This window comes from Cetorhinus maximus, chromosome 4, assembly GCF_964194155.1.
Source record: "Cetorhinus maximus chromosome 4, sCetMax3.hap1.1, whole genome shotgun sequence".
NCBI classification, from domain to species: domain Eukaryota; kingdom Metazoa; phylum Chordata; class Chondrichthyes; order Lamniformes; family Cetorhinidae; genus Cetorhinus; species Cetorhinus maximus.
This window is the reverse complement of record NC_135882.1, coordinates 171,240,996-171,259,385: the sequence shown is the minus strand read 5'-3', so window position 1 is coordinate 171,259,385 and position 18,390 is coordinate 171,240,996. Positions and strand designations below refer to the sequence as shown.

Sequence of the window (18,390 nt, the reverse complement as noted above, 5' to 3'; positions counted from 1 at the left end):
TTTGTGCCTAGAATCCTCCAAAGACGTCCGATATCAAAGGCATCCAGTTTCCTTTCTTAGCAAGTTTTCAGGTTCCAAAGTTAACCACCATACAGGGGGTTGGCGAGTACATGGTATGCCCAGAAAAGGAACAGGCCATTCAGCCCATTACAATACTTTTCTTCCATGAGTTAACTCATACTATCCCACTTTCCTGATAGTTTTCCCCCAACGCTTTTAATCATTCCCTTTCTTAAGCAACCATTTCAGTCCATTTTAGAGGAATTGATTCCACATCTCGATTGCCCCCTCTGTGTCGAGAATTGTTTATCTTCTCAGCCGTCAATCCTTTCTGTGGTTTATTTCAAATGTCCCCCCTCTTACCAGTGTTTCCTGATTGTGTGTATTGTTTTTTTAAATTATTATTTCAGATTTCCTCAGTGTTTTTTTTACTTTTGGCTTTTGTTTTTCTGCAAAATAAACCTTTCCCTTTCTCTGTCTCACAGGTCCTGTTCCCAAAACAGCCACGGGTACCATTGTTTTTGATGTGGACGACGAGAACGATAATATTCCCATCATTAGCAACCTGCAGCCCTGCATGTGTGAGAATGCAAGGTCCTTGACCATCGCGGCCTTCGATGCAGATTCCTATCCAAACGCAGCCCCTTATAATTTCAAACTCGTGGATGAGCCAGACGTCACCAACAAATGGAAGATTTTACGTAGAAATGGTAAGGGCGGGTGGCGTGGGAACGTTTCGAAGAGTGAATCTGATTCACGTAGAAATACTTTGAATTTGCAGCACAGAAACCGGCCATTCAGAGCAACTGGCCTATGCTGACGTCTGTGCTCCACATGAACCTCCTCTTGTGCTCACCTTTGTCCACTTTCCCCTTCAATACTATCCACTTCTACTAACCTTTGTGGTAACAAGTTCCCCACTCTCACCGTCCTCTGTGTAAAGAATATTTACCTGATTGGTTTTGTTGTTGACTACATTTATAGCCACTAGTTTCTGGACTCCTGCACAAGCGGGAACATCTCTACATTTACCCTATCAAGACCCCATCATAACTTGAAAGATCTCCGTCAGCTGCCCCCCCCCCCCCCCACCCCCCCAACTTTCCCAGAGGCCTGTTCAGTCTCTACAGGCAGTTGGGCGCTCTCAGTTCTGGTATCGTCTTTGTAAATCTTTATTGGGCTTTCTCCAGTGCCTCTCCGCAAGGGACTGCTCATGAGCCAGGCCAAGGTGGCCATTAACAGGCCCAGCCTGCAGGCGGTCGAGGGGGGGGTCATTCAGCCTGACTCCATGACCGTCTTCCATAGCTACATCCCTGGGGAAGGAGCACATGGTGTCTACTGGTGCGTTTGAGGCCTTCCATGGGGTTCAGTTCAGTTTGAACTGGGAGGTAGAGGGCGCGGGGCTGGAGTGCATTATCAACTCGGGGTAATGTCATCTTAATTTAAGCTATTAAATTTCCTACAAAGTTTCTGTTCATTTTTGTTACAGTGAAGTAGTAGTACCCCTTTCAAGTGGGGTACTTGAGTGGTTATGTGTGCTACAAAGGCTGCATGTCCTTCTCCACGTCTAGCCTATAAAATCCTTTTTGTAGTTTTAAAGACCTCAGTTCAACTACGTCAGCTAACGATGAAACTAACGGGCTGTGTTCAACCAGCCCATACTTGCAAAACCCAAAACAAAACAGCTGCTGTTAAAAGTGATTCTGTGGTTGGGCAGCACCTGCTAAACAATCCTGAGTGCGCTAATAGCTACACTAACAACTAATTTGAGATAATGAGTCGAGCTCATAGTGTGGCTCATTTACGCTTGCTAGAAGCGACAGACCTTCGTACGCAGGGACCCATTCTCTGCAAACAGAATGAATATGTTCAAGCCTTGCACCTTTTGTGAATTACCTTGGAGCTTGGAGAGCCTATAGTTCACTCCTTGCTTTCTCCATGACAATGGCTCAGTCCACTTGCCAGCCCTTTTCTCCTGTAGTATGAATTGCTGTGATTGCTTGAAATTTGGCATTCTTGGGTAGGTCTTGATGAGCGAAAGGAAAGAAGTTTCAGCAGCGTGTCCCTCTTTTCAGCAATACTCAAGAGCCTTTTTGTCGGAACAGGCTTTTGTTAACAATGTGTTGTTTACTCGTTATGCTAATACCTTTTAACATCTGTCCCTTTCTCTTCTCAAAAGATACGAGTGCGGAGCTTCAGCCGCTGATTGACCTGTGGCCACATACTTTCAAAGTTCCAATAAAGGTGGAAGATAAGCAGGGGTCTGGCAAAGTACAAAACGTGGATGTGAATGTGATCGAGTGCACTGACAATGATCTGAGCTGCAATCCAGTCAAAGAACGGCAGACGAGCTCAAAAAATGCCAGCCTCAGTGCTTCTGCCATCGGCTTCATGGTTCTTGGGGCTTTGTTACTACTTTGTAAGTAAAGAGCTGCACGGTCTCCACCGAAACTCATCCATGCCAGTTTTTAAACTCCATTAGAGCCTCCTCCCACCACTATTCATCTTACCCCTATCAGCATATCATTTTATTCCTTCCTCCCTCGTGCTGATCTAGCTTCACCTGAAATGCATTCATACTAGTCACCTCAACCACTCCTTCCGCCTTTAAGATCCTCTTTAAAAACTCCTTAACCAAGCTTTTGGCCACCTGACCTAACACCTCTTTGCTACTCAACATCAAATTTCTTTTGCTAAGTTTTCCATGAAGCACCATGGGTCATTTTACTAAGTTAAAGACACTACATAAATAAACCAAAGCCGATGTTGTTCACTGTGTCCTCTTTATTATATTCTTTCACGGGATATGGGCATCGCTGGCTAGGCCAGCATTTATTGCCCATCCCTAGTTGCCCTTGAGAAGGTGGTGGTGAGCTGCCTTCTTGAACCGCTGCAGTCCATGTGGTGTAAGTACAACCACAGTGCTGTTAGGGAGAGAGTTCCAGGATTTTGACCCAGCAACAGTAAAGGAACGGCCGATATATTTCCAAGTCAGGATGGTGAGTGACTTGGAGGGGAACTTCCAGGGGCTGGTGTTCCCATGTGTCTGCTGCCCTTGTCCTTCTAAATTGTAGTGGTCATGGGTTTGGAAGGTCCTTTCGAAAAAGCCTTGGTGTGCTGCTGCAATGCATCTTGCATCTTCTTGAGTGTTGCACTTGCACTCATCCAGGCAAGTGGGGAGTATTCCATCTCACTCCTGACTTGTGCATTGTAGATGGTGGACAGGCTCTGGGGAGTCAGGAGGTGAGTTACTCACCACAGAATTCCTAGCCTCCAACCTGCTCTTGTAGCCACAATATTTATATGGATGGTCCAGTTCAGTTTCTGGCCAATGGTAACCCCTAGGATGTTAATAGTTGGGGATTCAGCGATGGTAATGCCATTGAATGTCAAAGGGCGATGGTTAGATTCTCTCTTGTAGGAGGTGGTGATTGCCTGGCCTTTGTAAGACCATAAGACATAGGAGCAGAAATTAGGCCATTCGGCCCATCGAGTCTGCTCTGCCATTCAATGTTGGTTGATAAGTTTCTCAACCCCATTCTCCCACCTTCTCCCCATAACCTTTGATCCCCTTACCAATCAAGAACCTATTTATCTCGATCTTAAATACACTCAATGACCTGGCCTCCACAGCCTTCCGAGGCAATGAATTCCGTAGATTCACCACTCTCTGGCTAAAGAAGTTTCTCCTCATCTCTGTTCTAAAAGGTCTTCCCTTTACTCTGAGGCAGTGCCCTCGGGTCCTAGTCCACTCTATCCAGGCCTTTCAGTATTCTGTAAGTTTGAAACAGCTTGTTGAGTGTTGCACTTGCACTCATCCATCGCCCTTTGACATTCAATGGCATTGTCTAGTGAATGTTACTTGCCACTTGTCAGTGCCAGCCTAGATATTGTCCATATCTTGCTGCATATGGATGTGGGCTATTTCTTATATATTGAAGATTATTTTAACTTTTTTAACCTACCATTCCTATCAATCTGGTTGCCCACCACAGGACCCAATTTACATGGTGAAGTGCGCAGCACAAGAGCAGATTTCCTGTCTCTTTATAGGCATCACCATGGAAGATTGCTGGTATACGTAGAACCATAGGATGGTTACAGCACAGAAGGAGGCCATTTGGCCCGTTGTAATAGTGCTGGCTCTCTGCAAGATCAGTTCGCCTAGTCCCACTCCCCCTCCTTTTCCCCGTGGATCTGAAATGTTTTTCTCTTTGGAAAACTATCCACTTCCACCTCGAAAGCATCGACTGAACCTGCCTCCACCACAATCTCAGGCAGCATGTTCAAGATCCCAACCACTCGCTGCGTAAAAACATTTTTCCTTGTTTGCCATTGCTTCTTTTGCCAGTCACCACAAATTGGTGCCCTCTGCTTCTCGATCCTTCCCATTCTCTCAATCTACCTTGCTCACACCCTTCACGATTTTGAACACTCTTTCAAACCTTCCCTTCAGGAGAACAGCCCCACTTTCTCCAATTATCCTCATAACTGAAGTTCCCAATCCCTGGAGCCATGCTCATGAATCCTTTCTGTACCCTCTCCCATGGAACATAGACTCATGTAGCATAGAGTAAGTCCTTTCAGCCCATTGAGTCGATACTGGCTCTTTGAAAAAGCTACCCAATTGGACCCAATACGTTGCTATTCCCACAGAGACCTGAAACATTGTTTCTCCCTTTAAGTATTTATCCAATTCCCTATTGAAAGTAACTATTTAACCTGCTTCCCACATCCAGTGTATTTAAGATTGTAATAAGCTACTATGCAAAATAATTCCTGTTTATCTCACCTCTTGTTCTTTTGTCAATGTCAGCAGCTTTTATAAGAGATTTGGGGGTGACTTTAAATTAACCCATCACCCTTTGCACCTTTGACCTTTCACCTTCTCTGGTGAACTCCAGCCAAGCTCGGTCAGAGACAGGAGATAGAAAGATCAGATAGATGGAGGAGAGATTTGGAAGGCTGAGGAAACCGCGGAGGGGATTATGGCTAAGTGGCACAAACTCAGTGGGTTAAATGGTTACCTTCTACACCATTCCATGCACATTGTGGGTAGAGTGTTGCCACCACACATTTCCACTCTAACCTAGGAACATAGGAAATATGAGCAGGAGTAGGCCATTCGGCCTCTTGAGCCTGCTCTGCCATTCAGTTAGATCATGGCTGATCTTCAACCTCAATGTCATTTTCCCACACCATCTCAAAGCCCCAGATATCTTCAATAATTAGAAATCTATCAATCTCAATCTCAAACATAATGACTAAGCCTCCACAGCCCCCAGGGGAAGAAAATTCCAAAGATTCACCACCCTCTGAGGGAAGAAATTCCTCCTCATATCAGTCCTAAGTGGTCTGCTCCTTATTCTGAGACTATGTCCCTTGGTTCTAGACACCCCTGCACCTACCCTGTCAAGCCCTGAAAGAATCTCGTATGTCTCAATGAGATCACCCCTCATTCTTCTAAACTCCAGAGGATACAGGTCCAGTCTCCTCATAGGACAATTCTGCCTTCCCAGGAATCAGTCAGGTGAACCTTTGTTGCCCTCCCTCTATGGCAAGTATGACCACGCAATTATGTGGATATTACAGCAACCAACATTGCAGAGGGGGAAATAAGGGGCAGTGCTCAATATGTTATTTTTTTGTCCTCACAAGGAACCAGAGCTTGACAGTAGCTTTAATAAATTACATTTTTAACCTTGTCGAATTGTTCATCTGCAGTGGCTCCTCTCCTGTTGCTGTTCTGCAATTGTGGTCTTGCTGGAGGAGGTCGTGGACTGCCTGGACACTTTAAACAGATCCCCATTGAACCTCTGGGATGCCTGGAAAATAACAACATTGAAGGCGGCGGCGAGGCAGACACGGTCTGTATTCAAAAAAACATGTTTTATCTTCCTGTCCTGCACTCAGTGTTCTGAGGGCTCAGGCTTCTTAGTCTGACCGGTGTTCCCTTTAATAAAACTTTACTACATAAAACATTGTTCAAAGAACGATGAAAGGGTGAAGAGAAGGGCAAGTAATTTTGTGAAGGTTTCCATAAAATACTAGGGGTTAGGAATTTATCAAGCGGCAGCACAAAATGAGAGGCTTCATTGTAGGACCAGCTCCATATTCACTAACATTGACCTTGATGGATCTGAATCTGAAAAAGTACAGGAGCATATTGGTTATATTATTAGACTAGTAATCCAGAGATGGGTTCAAATCCCACCACGGCAGCTGGGGGTGGGGTGGGATGGTGGGATTTAAATTCAAATAATTAAATAAATCTGGGACAAAAAGCTGATCTCAGTATAATGGTGACCATAAAACTCCTGGATTTGTCATAAAAATCCATCTGGTTCACTCATGCCCTTGAGGGAAGGAAATCTGCCCTGCTTACCTGGTCTGGCCTAGATGTCACTCCGGACCCACAGCAATGTGGTTGACTCTTAAATGCCCTCTGAAATGGCCTAGTAAGCCATTTATCAAGAAGGCAGCTCACCACAACCAAGGGTAATTAGGCAATGTTGGTCTTGCCAGCGAATCTGTTAACTCATAAACAAACTATTTCCTCATATTGCCTCTGGTTCTTTTCCCAATCACCTTAAGTTTAGCTTATTCTTTCATGAGGTGTGGGTGCCACTGGCATGTGTTGCCCATCCCTAATTGCCCTTGAACTGAGTGGCTTGCTAAGTCATTTCAGAGGGCAGTTAAGACTCAGCCACATTGCTGTGGGTCTGGAGTCACATGTAGGCCAGACCAGGTAAGGACGGCAGATTTCCTTCCTTAAACAAGGTTAGTGAACCAGAAGGGTTTTTAACGACAATTGACGATAGTTGTCATGGTCACCATCAATGATGCTAGCTTACAATTCCAGATTTTTTATTAATTGGATTTACACTGCACCAGCTGCTGTGGTGGGATTTGAATCCATGTCCCTAGAGCATTAGCCTGGCCCTCTGGAATACCAGTCCAGTGACATTAACACCATGCCACCATCTCCCCACCTTAAATTTGTGCCCTCTGGGCTCTAGATCCTTGTGCCACAGGGTACAGTTACTCACTATCTACTCTGCCTAGACCCCTCATGATTATGAACACCTCGATCAAAACTCCTCTCAATCTTCTCTTCCCCAAAGGAGAACAGCCCCAGTTTTACCAATCTTTGCATGTAACTGAAATCTAGAAACATGCTCGCTAGAAGAGGAGGAAGATCAGTAAATAATAGACAAGTTCCATTGCATCCAAGATTCTATGCAGCACCTTCTTCCTCATTCATCTTCCTTTTAGAAGTCAACCTACTCTCCCACTGTCCTAACATCTACCTTGATCCCTCTTCCGCTGGCACATCAGCTTGCCCAACACAGGCACTGCAATGGGAGAGCCAGGTGTTTCGCTAAAATTTATTGGTATGGTAAACAGTTTGCTAACCAAAACACACACAATGTGATCTTGTATGTTGGATTCTCAATTGGAATGAATACTGATGATTTTTCTCAAAGCAACTATTAACTTTATGGCTAAGTATATCATTTCTGTGCTCGCGTGCCTACACTGACTGCTGGCTTGGTAACACCTCAACTTTAAAATGCATACCCTAGTTTTCAAACCTCTCCATGGTCTCAACCCTCCCTGTCTCTGTGATCTCCTCCAGCTGTACAACACTTCAATATCTCCACACTCCAATTCTGGCCTTTTACATGTTACTCCACCATTGGTGGACATGCTTTCAGCTCCCGAATACCCTCCCCAAACCATCTCCATCTCTCTGCCTCTCTCTCCCAAGATACTCCTTAGAACCTACCTCTTTGATGAAGGCTGTCCTACAATTTCCTTTGATGTTGAATTTTGTTTGATGCTTCCTCCTTTGGGAGTCCCTTGGGCTGTTTGACGGCATTAAGATTACATCGGATATATAGCACAGAAGCAGGCCATTCAGCCCAACCAGTCCATGCTGGTGTAAAACCTAATGTTGCCTTTAACTGCGAGTTGTTGCTCTATCCAATCTGTCAGAATAGGCTTTATTACACTTCGTAAAAGAAACAATTCTCAGGATAAGGGGCCAATCAGTTAGGACTGAGATAAGGAGAAATTTCTTCAGTCAGACGGCTGCGAAACTTTGGAGTTATCTGCCCAGAGGATTGCAGATGCCCTGTCGTTGAGTCTAATTAAGGCTGGGATAGATGGATTTTTTGATGGATTCGGAGAATCAAGGGATGGGGAGAGGGCCGGAAAGTGGAGTTGAGGCAGAAGATCGGCCATGATCGTTTTGAATGGTGGAGCAGGCTTGAGGGGCCGTAAGGCCCATATAAATTCACTAGGTTGATCCCGGGTATGCAGGGATTTTCTTATGAGGAGAGGTTGAGTAGTTTGGGCCTGTACTCGTTGGAGTTGAGAAGAATGAGAGGCGACCTTATTGAAACATATAAGATTCTTAGGGGGTTTGACAGGGTAGATGCTGAGAGGTTGTTTCCCCTTGTGGGAGAGTCTAGCACCAGAGGGCATAATCTCAGAGTAAGGGGTCACCCACTCAAAACAGAGATGAGGAGGAATTTCTTCTCTCAGTGGGTAGTGAATCTGTGGAACTCTTTACCACAGAGGGCTGTAGAGGCTGAGTGGTTAAGTATATTCAAGGCTGAGATAGACAGATTTTTAATCAGTAAGGGAATCAAAGATTATTGGGAAAAGGCGGGAAAGTGGAGTTGAGGATTATCAGACCAGCCATGATCTCATTGAATGGTGGAGCAGACTCGATGGGCCAAATGGCCTACTTCTGCTATATTGCGTCTTATGATCTATTCCTGCTCCTGTTTCATGCATTCCAAATGTAACATCCGCAGCCTTACAGTGTTCGAAGTTAAAGTATTTGAATTACAATTGTTCATTACTGACCTATGCTATTCTTCCCCCCCAAATAGAGTCTCCCCTTACTTACAGCTGATGCATCTGGAGCAGCAGTGAAATCCATTTCTGGTGAAGTTGATGGTTTTAGGGGTAAATCTTCACAAGTAAACCTTTCAGGAGGAGCAGAGAACATCCATTCTGGAGGAAGTTTTGCCCATAAGACAATAAATTCAATGTCTGGCTATACGTCTTGTATGAGGGACATGTCGTCTAAGCATGTTTTCAATGGCAACATGTCTATGAAAGGTGCTGTGGCAGAGAATTCCTATAAAACAGCCGCCAAGCGAACATTGTCCGGGAGCAGCTTTAAAGGTTACATGGAAACGTACATGAATGAGGTACTTTTAATTTGACAATTTATTACTGATAACTAATTAGAACAGTGAGTCGTATTTGCATTATGTAGCAACATGCCCTTTTTAAAACCACACTTTCTGAGCATTTAAGGTAAGGTTGACCGGAATTATTAAAATGAGCTGTAATACTGTTAATATACATGCGCTGAGGGTGGACATGCTACAGACTAGGATAAACTGATTTGTTTTTCAAGTACCTTCATAACATAATTTCCCTTCATAGCAGCTAATAGAGGAATGATTGCTTTCAGATATACATGCCAGAAAATTGGGCAATTCTCTGTTAGATGTGTAGTAGCCGCCTTATCTCTCAGTCAGAAAGTCATAGGTTCAAATTCCACTCCAGGGACTTGAACACATAATCCAGACTGACACTCTACTGAGGGAACGCCTCACTGTTGGAGGTGCCGCCTTTTGGGTGAGATGTTAAGCCAAGGCCCCATTTGCCCCATCAAGATACTGAAGCAGTCCATGTCCAAATGCAGCACGGTCTGGACAATATCCAGGCTTGGCCCGACAAGTGGCAAGTAATGTTCGTGCCACACAAGTGCCAGGCAATGACCATCTCCAAATAAGAAAAAATCTAACCATCATCCCTTGACGTTCAATGGCATTACCGTCACTGAATCCCCGACTATCAACATCCTGGGGGTTACCATTGACCAGAAAGTGAACTGGACTAGCCATATAAATACTGTGGCTACAAGAGCAGGTCGGAGGCTAGGAATCCTGCAACGAATAACTCACCTCCTGACTCCTCAAAACCAGATTATCGTCTTTAAGGCTCAAATGAGGAGTGTGATGGAATAATCTCTGCTTGCCTGAATGAGTGCAGCTCCCAAAACACTCAAGAAGCTGGACTCTATTCAGGGTAGTCCACTTGATTGGCACCATATTCACAAACATTCAATCCCTCCACCACCGACGCACAGTAGCAGCAGTGTGTAGCATCTACAAGATGCACTGCAGGAGTTCACCAAGGCTCCTTAGACAGCACCTTCCAAACCCATGACCACTACCATCTAGAAGGACAAGGGCAGAAGATAGATGGAAACACCACCATCTGCAAGTTCTGCTCCAAGTCACACACTATCCTGACTTGGAAATATATCGTTGTTCCTCCACTGTCGCTGGGACAAAATCCTGGAACTCCCTTCCTAACAGCACTGTGGGTGTACCTACACCACATGGATTGCAGTGATTCAAGAAGGCAGCTCACCACCACCTTCTCAAGAGCAACTAGGGATGGGCAATAAATGCTGACCCAGCCAGCGAAGCCCACGCCCCATGAATGAATTTTAAAAAGTGAGCATAAAAAAAATCCCATGGCACTATTTGTAAGAGGAGTAGCAAAGTTCTCCATGGTATACTGGCCAATATTTATCCCACAGTCAACAGCACAAAAACAGATCATTTTCTTACATACGTGCTTTACAGTCAGTGAACATAAGAAATAGGAGCAGATTTGGCCATTCGGCCCCTCAGGTCTGCCCTGCCATTCAATAAGAACATGGCTGTTTTCCCCCAGGCCTCAACTCCTCTTTCGTGCCAGCTCCTCATAACCCTCAACTGCCCGATATTTCAAAAACCTATCTACCTCCTCTTTAAATACTTTCAGTGATCTAGCCTCCACAACTCTCTGGGGGAGAGAATTCCAAACATTCACTACCCCCTGAGAGAAGAAATTCCTTCGCATCTCAGTTTTAAATGAGTGTCCCCTTTCCTGTTTAACCGCCCACCTCCCCCAGAACCCTCAACTCCCTTGTAAATCAAAAATCTGTCTAACTCAGCCTTGAATATATTTAATGACGTCAGCCTTCACTGCTCACTGAGGAAGAGGATTCCAAAGATTAACGACCCTCTGAGAGCAGAAATTCCTCCTTATCTCCATCTTAAATGGGAGACCCCTTATTCTGAAATGGTTCCCCCTAGTTCTAGTCTCCCCCACAGGAAGAAACATCACCCTCTCAGCATCCGCCCCCCCCCCCCCCCCCCCCACCACCCCCCCTGTCAAGCCCCCTCAGAACCTTGCATGTTTCAATAAGATCACCTCTCATTCTTCTAACCTCCAATGAGTGTAGGCCCAACCTGCTCAACCTTTCCTCATAAGACAACCCCTTCTCTGAACTGCCTGCAACGCAAGTATATCCCTCTTTAAATAAGGAGACCAAAACTGTACACAGTACTCTAGGTGTGGTCTCACCAACATCCTGTACAGCTGTAGCAAGACTTCCCTACTTTTGTAATCCATCTTCCTTGCCATAAAGGCCAACAGTTAATTTGCCTTCCTAATTACTTGCTGTACTGACTGTTTCCACTGCCTTATTAAGTTTTGCATTTTTGTACTTACTGTAATTAACTTAACAAATTCTGTGAAGCCTATGACAATATATCCATACCCAGTGTGGTCTGTAGCTAGTCAAAACTGCAAGTCCCTGTTTGATCAGCTCTTCTAACTCAATCTAACAATTGTAATTGACTTAAGTCTTATAATTAAGTTGAAGAGTACCCCCGATCTTACAACCTAAATGCTGACTTTTTGTGATTCATGTACAAGGACACCCAGATCCCTCTGTACTGCAGCGTTCTGCAGTCTCTCTCTATTTGAATAACATTCTGCTTTTCTGTTCTTCCTACCAAAGTGGACAACCTCATTTTTCCCTGCACTCTACTCCATCTGACAGTACCTTTTGAAGTGCTGTTACTCTTGTAATGTAGGAAACATGGCAGCCAATTTTGGGCAGATCCAGTTTTTATATTTTGCATACCCTGCTGAGAATCGGAAACTAAGAGCTCCTCTGTTGTGGAATATTCCAATTGTAATTGTATTTTGCTTTTTTAGAAATTGTTTGACTGCTCTGCAGAAGATCAGGCTTGTCCTGCCCGTGACTGTCTCCTGATCTATAATCATGAGGGCGAGGGCTCACCTGTTGGCTCCCTTGGCAGTTGCAGCTTTATCGGGGATGAACTCCAATTTAAAGATTCCGACTTGGATGATTTAGGCCCAAAATTCAAGACATTGGCAGATATCTGCGTCGGCAAATATGAGAGTGAAACCTCAACAATCAATGTCGATCTTCCAGTCCAGCAAGACTTTACCAGGACAGAGAGATCCATTTCATCCAGTACAGGAGGACTTCAAGGCTTGGGCATAATGGCTGACCCATCGCTGATGCATAAGAATTACGTCGTGACCACAACAATAAATCCTGTGACAGAGGTGTTGGCCGACATTGCAGATCCATCAGTCGCCCACCAAAATGTTATAATGACCAAGCAAGTTAATGCCAGTGCAGGAGGAATGCCAACAATGATCATTGATCCGTCAGTCGCCCACCAAAATGTTATATTGACCAAGCAAGTTAATGCCAGCGCAGGAGGGATGCCAACAATGATCATTGATCCGTCAGTCGCCCACCAAAATGTTATATTGACCAAGCAAGTTAATGCCAGCGCAGGAGGGATGCCAACAATGATCATTGATCCGTCAGTCGCCCACCAAAATGTTATGATGACCAAGCAAGTTCATGATGCTAGTGCGATGCAAGGCATCAACATGATGGCAGATCCATCATTCACCCACCAAAATGTTGTGATGACCAAGTCGGTCAACGTCAGCTCGGGAGGAACGCAAGGCCTGATCGTTGATTCATCACTTCCCCAGTTGCCTATTGTCCACAAGAACGTCACACTAAACAGGTCAGTTCATTCTGGCACAGGAGAGATGCAAAACATGATCGTTGATTCACCGCTTGACCAGATACCTGTCATCCACAAGAATGTCACTCTCACCAGGCCAGCCCATGCTGCCGCTATACCACAGGTCCAGAGGAGCAACTCTACTCGCAAATCTGTCACATCCACCAATGATGTGCATAAAACAGTAACAAAAGTAACTAAAGTTACGCAGGTAATGCAAGAATAGACAGCTCTTTTACATCTGTACATATCTGTGGCCATGTGATCAAATTCAAGTACAAAGAAACATCTATGTTTTAAAATAAGTACATTTTTTTCAAGATGTGAACATATGGTTGTTATGTTTTGTGTACAATTCTAAAACCAGTAGCATTTTACAGTGACCAGAAGTGCATTATGTTGTCTTGAGTTGAATATGCAAAAAAATATATTCTAAGGTCCTGATATGTTCAGATTTTTAACACTTAACATGTAAACCAAATATCCCATTGGCTTGTAGTTGATTATCTTTTTTGAGAAGCTACCGATGAAACAAGGTGGTGGAGGTAAAAATGAATTATGGATTCTATTAATCTAAAATAACAAAAAAGAACAGAAATCATAATCAGGTCATTAAAGATGATTAACATTTAAAGTGGGACCTTGTTAAAGAGCTTGGGGCTGGATTTTGCAGGGTGTCAGGGCTCCCCAGCTAACGAGTTTGGTGGTGGGGGGGGGGGGATGCCCGTCCAGCAGAAGAATGGCTGCCCTGGAGCCATTTGTTGGACGTTAATTAATTTGAGGTGGTACTTCAGCCTCTCAAGGACAGGAAGTCCTGCCTCGGAGAAGTGCCGGCCAATCACAGGCCAGCAGCTATCAAGTACCAGCAGCATCACCTGGAGCGGTGGCCACTGCCGGTACTGCACTCGGGCTTGAGGAGGCTGGCTGTGCTGGATCGTGACTGTAAGTGTTTGGGGTCTTGCTAGGCCCTGATGAGCGGGCTGAGGTTTGAGAGGTCGTTGGGGGGTCGGGCGGGGGAGGAGGGGAAGCAATGTCCTGTGCAGAGAAACATGTCAGGCTGGCCACTTGGCGTGGGCTTCTCCCACTGCCCATTATATCCCAGCGACAGTGGCAGGATGGGGCCCTTCAGTGGGCATTGCCCACTTAAGAATCTCAATTAACCCATTGGTGGGCACCACCCGACACCACCCCCACCACTAGTATAATTGCAGTGGGGGCACTAGCGGGCGGATAGGCAGCAGATAGGCCACCCGCTTGGTTTTACGTGACCCCTGCATTTAAACCCACCAGCAAAAGAGCATAAAATCCAGCCCTTAAAATTCACCCAAAATTAATGTTTCCCCTAAGCTACGTACGTGTGCATGTGTGCGTGCAACACGCAGCAGTCATGAAGGTACCGCGCATGACATCCACAAGTTGTCCCCTTTAACAAACTGCTCATGCTGCCGCGCAAAATAGCGGTACCCTGCATTAAAGCAAACAGGTCATGAAATTTGAGAGGAATCATTGCCTAAAACTCGTAAAACATTATACGCCTCGATCTGATTCACATTCTGTGCATTTTCGGCATTTTCTGTTTGTGTTTAAGATGCGTCATGTTGTTTTCTGGTTGATGTTTTACCACTGCCATTCCCAAAGAGGATTTAAAAAAAAAATGTTCCTTCTTTGTCCTCTCATAGCAATACTCCACAAAGCAAGGAATAAAAGAGATCAGTGCACAAATGGTACCCTTATTCACACCATTGCTTTACTTTCCCGTACCTAGGTATTCTTTTCACTGTTTGGAAAGTAATGGAATTAAAAGGAATAGTCACTTTTAATATATTTTAAACCAATTTTCCAGATAGCTACAGTATAACTATCCCTTCTAAATTAAATGATATTATCGGGGTCAAACTTTTAAGTTACCACTAGATAGTATTTAAAGTTAACTGTACGGACATAGGAACAAGGAGCAGGGGTAGGCCATTCAGCCCCTCGAGCTTTCTTTGCCATTCAATAAGATCATGGCTGATCTGATAGTAACCTCAAATCTTCATCCCGCCTGCCCCCAATAACCTATCACCCCCTTGCTTACCAAGAATCTATCCACCTCTGTCTTAAATATATTCAAAGACTCTGCTTCCACCACCATTTCAGGAAGAGAGTTCCGAAGATTCCACGACTCTGAGGGGAAAGAATTTCACCTCATCTCTGTTTTATATGAGCGACCGGTTATTTTTACACAGTGACCCCTCGTTCTAGATTCTCCCACAAAAGGAAACATCCTCTCCACATCCCCTCAGGATCTTATATGTTTCAATCAAGTTGCCTCTTACTCTTCTAAATTCCAGCGGATACAAGCCTAGTCTGTCCAACCTTTCCTCATAAGACAACCCGCCCATTCCGGGTATTAGTCTGATAAACCTTCTCTGAACTGCTTCCAACGCATTTACCTCTTTATTTAAATAAAGTGACCAATAGTGTAAACAATACTCCAGATGTGATCTCACCAATGCTCTGTACAACTGAAGCATAACCTCCCTACTTTTGTATTCAATTCCCCTCGCAATGAATATTCAATTAGCTTTCCTAATCGCTGTACCTGCATACAAGCCTTTTATGACTCATGCGCTAAGAACTGAGAACTGTAACTAACACCTGATCAGAGCCCCATCAATTGAAGCAACGATTCTCTCACAAAGTATCCATCTTCAGTTAGCGAACATTGTCCTTTGATCCATGAGGGGATAAACACTCGAAGGGGAAGAATGTACAGGGATATGGGGGAACAACAGGGGACTGGGGATTAATTGGGTGGCTTTATTAAAGAGCTGGCACAGATGGCCTTCTCCTGAGCTGTATCATGCGTGGTTCACTGTAGCATAAACCTGCACTTATTTTCTTAAACTGAATAGCAGTGAACAATTAAGAAATAAAATAATTAGAGGACAACCGGTTAAGCCTTCCGCTGTTTGAAGATTCGGTTTGAAAAAAAGCCATGATTGGCAGAAAATAATGTGTGTATATATAACCTGCGGTAACAACAAAACCTTGTGAGAAGCTCGCGTAACCTATACATTCATATAAGTGTACTTAACACTGTTATATATCCTCAACCTATCTTTAATTACGTTCGTTTACAAAGGGGTGGATACTGATAATACTGTTCCGGTTAATAACAGGCTGAGCTTTACATATATAAACGTTGCAAAGTTGTAAGGATTTTTTTTTACTGTTGTCCATAGGAAGATGGTCATCAATCTTTATATTGATCCAGTGGTTCGAGTGAGACTGTATTGTGGGACAGGTTTACATTGTACAGATATTGATGTAATAGAATGGTTTCAGCCTGAATTGTTGACTGAATTTTCTGTAGATATTTACATTTTCAGCTACGCATCAAAATAAACTTTTTTTAAAAAGTCAATACCATATTCCGTGATTATCTTCGACACAAAAAACAGCAAGTGTCATAAAATGATTGCAGTTTCAAAAGGTCAAAATATGGAGGGGTTTGTGAATGTCAGAATCTGTGTCACCGTCCCCTCCGCTCCTCCTCTCCGTCCCCTCCCCCTCCCCCTCTCTGTCCATTCTGCTCCTCCTCTCCGTGTACCCCCCTCTCCAACCCCTGCCTGTCTCCATCTCCTTCCCCCAACCCCTTCTCCCCATCGCATTCCCTCAACCCCCTTCCCTATTGCCCTGCCCCATCCCCCTCCATCATCCCCTCCTACCTCCCCCCAACTATCTCCTTCCCCACATGTCCCAGTCCATCCCCCTTCCTCACTGCCTCTTCAGCTTTCCCCCTCCCCGCTTTGCATCCCCCTCCCCCCTCTGCATCCCCCCATCACACAACTCTCCACCCCCCCCACCCCCTCTCCACCCCCCCACCCCCTCTCCATCCCCTCCACCCCCTCTCCATCTCTCCTCTCCATGCCCCCCTCTAAGTCCCAAAAGACCACAAGATGTAGGAACAGAAGTAGGCCATTCAGCCCATCGAGTCTGCTCTGCCATTCAATGACATCATGGCTGATCTGATCATCCTCAACTTTACTTTCCTGCCTTTTCCCCATACCCCTTGATTCCCTTACTGAGTAAAAATGTGTCTATCTCAGCCTTGAATATACTTAATGACCCAGCCTCTACAGCCCTCTGCGGTAAAGAATTCCACACATTGACTACCCTCTGAGAGATGAAATTTCTCCTCATCTAGGTGTGGTCTGACTGGTGCCTTGTAAGATATTAGCAAGACTTCCCTATTTTGCCTTCCCTATTACCTGCTGAACTCGTATGCTAGCTTTTTGTGATTCATGCACGAGGACCAAAAATCCCTCTGTGCTGCAGCTTTCTGCAGTCTTTCTCCATTTAAATAATATTCAGCTCCTCTATTCTTCCTGCCAAAGTGCATAACCTCACACTTTCCCACATTATATTCCATCTGCCAAGTTTTTGCCCACTCACTTAACCTGTCTATATCCCTCTGTGGACTCTGTCATCCTCACCACTTGCCTTCCCACCTATTTTTGTGCCATCTGCAAACTTGGCGATAGTACATTCACTTCCCTCATCAATGTCATTTATATATATTGTAAATAATTGAGGCCCCAGCACTGATCCCTCTGGCACTCCACTAGTTACAGGTTGCCATCCTGAAAATATCCCCCCCCCCCACCACCCTTATCCCAACTCTCTGTCTTTTATTAGCCAATCCTCTATCCATGCTAATATACTACCCCCAAAACCACGGGCTGTTATCTTATTAAGTAGCCTTATGTGTGATACCTTATCGAATGCCTCTTGGAAATACAAATATATTACATCTACTGGTTCCCCTTTAGCTATCCTGCTTGTTACCTCCTCAAAGAATTCTAATAAATTTGTCAGGCATGATTTCCCCTTCATGAAGCCATGCTGACTCTGCTTGATTAGATTATGTATTTCTAAAATGCTCTGCTATTACATCCTTTATAATAGACTCTAACATTTTCCCAATGACAGATGTTAAGCTAACTGGCCCATAGTTACCTGTTTTTTGTCTCCCTTTTTGAATAAGGGTGCTACATTGGCAATTTTCCAATCCTCTGGGACTTTTCCAGAATCTAAGGATTCTTGGAAGATTACTACCAGTGCATTCACTATCTCTGCAGCTATTTCCTTTAATATCCTAGGATGCAACCCATCAGGTCCAGGGGACTTATCGGCTTTTAGCCCCATTAGTTTCCCTGTACTTTTTCTCTAGTGATAGTTATTGTATTTATCTCCTCTCCCCCTTTTGCTACATGATTATTTAGTATATTTGTAAAACTATTAGTGTCTTCTACCGTGAAGACTGATGCAAAGTATTTATTCAACTCCTCTGCCATTTCCTGGTCCCCAGCCTCATTCTCTAAGGGGCCTATATTGACTTTGGCCTCTCTCTTCCTTTTTATATGTTAAAAAAGCTCTTACTTTCCATTTTTATATAACT

The 18,390-nt window shown here is 44.4% G+C and overlaps 1 protein-coding gene across 1 annotated transcript in view; it reads left to right on the top strand.

Annotated features, from left to right (window-relative positions):
- Positions 1 to 16,353, top strand: part of LOC144680034 (desmoglein-2-like) — a 60,667-nt gene extending 44,314 nt beyond the window's left edge. Inside the window, exons 12-16 of the mRNA XM_078541131.1 lie at positions 486 to 710; positions 2,180 to 2,419; positions 5,725 to 5,867; positions 8,904 to 9,227; positions 12,088 to 16,353. Of these exons, the coding sequence (XP_078397257.1) occupies positions 486 to 710; positions 2,180 to 2,419; positions 5,725 to 5,867; positions 8,904 to 9,227; positions 12,088 to 13,170 (2,015 nt within the window). The 3' untranslated portion in view covers positions 13,171 to 16,353. The remainder of the gene's footprint in view (positions 1 to 485; positions 711 to 2,179; positions 2,420 to 5,724; positions 5,868 to 8,903; positions 9,228 to 12,087) is intronic.
- The last annotated feature ends 2,037 nt before the right edge of the window (positions 16,354 to 18,390 follow it).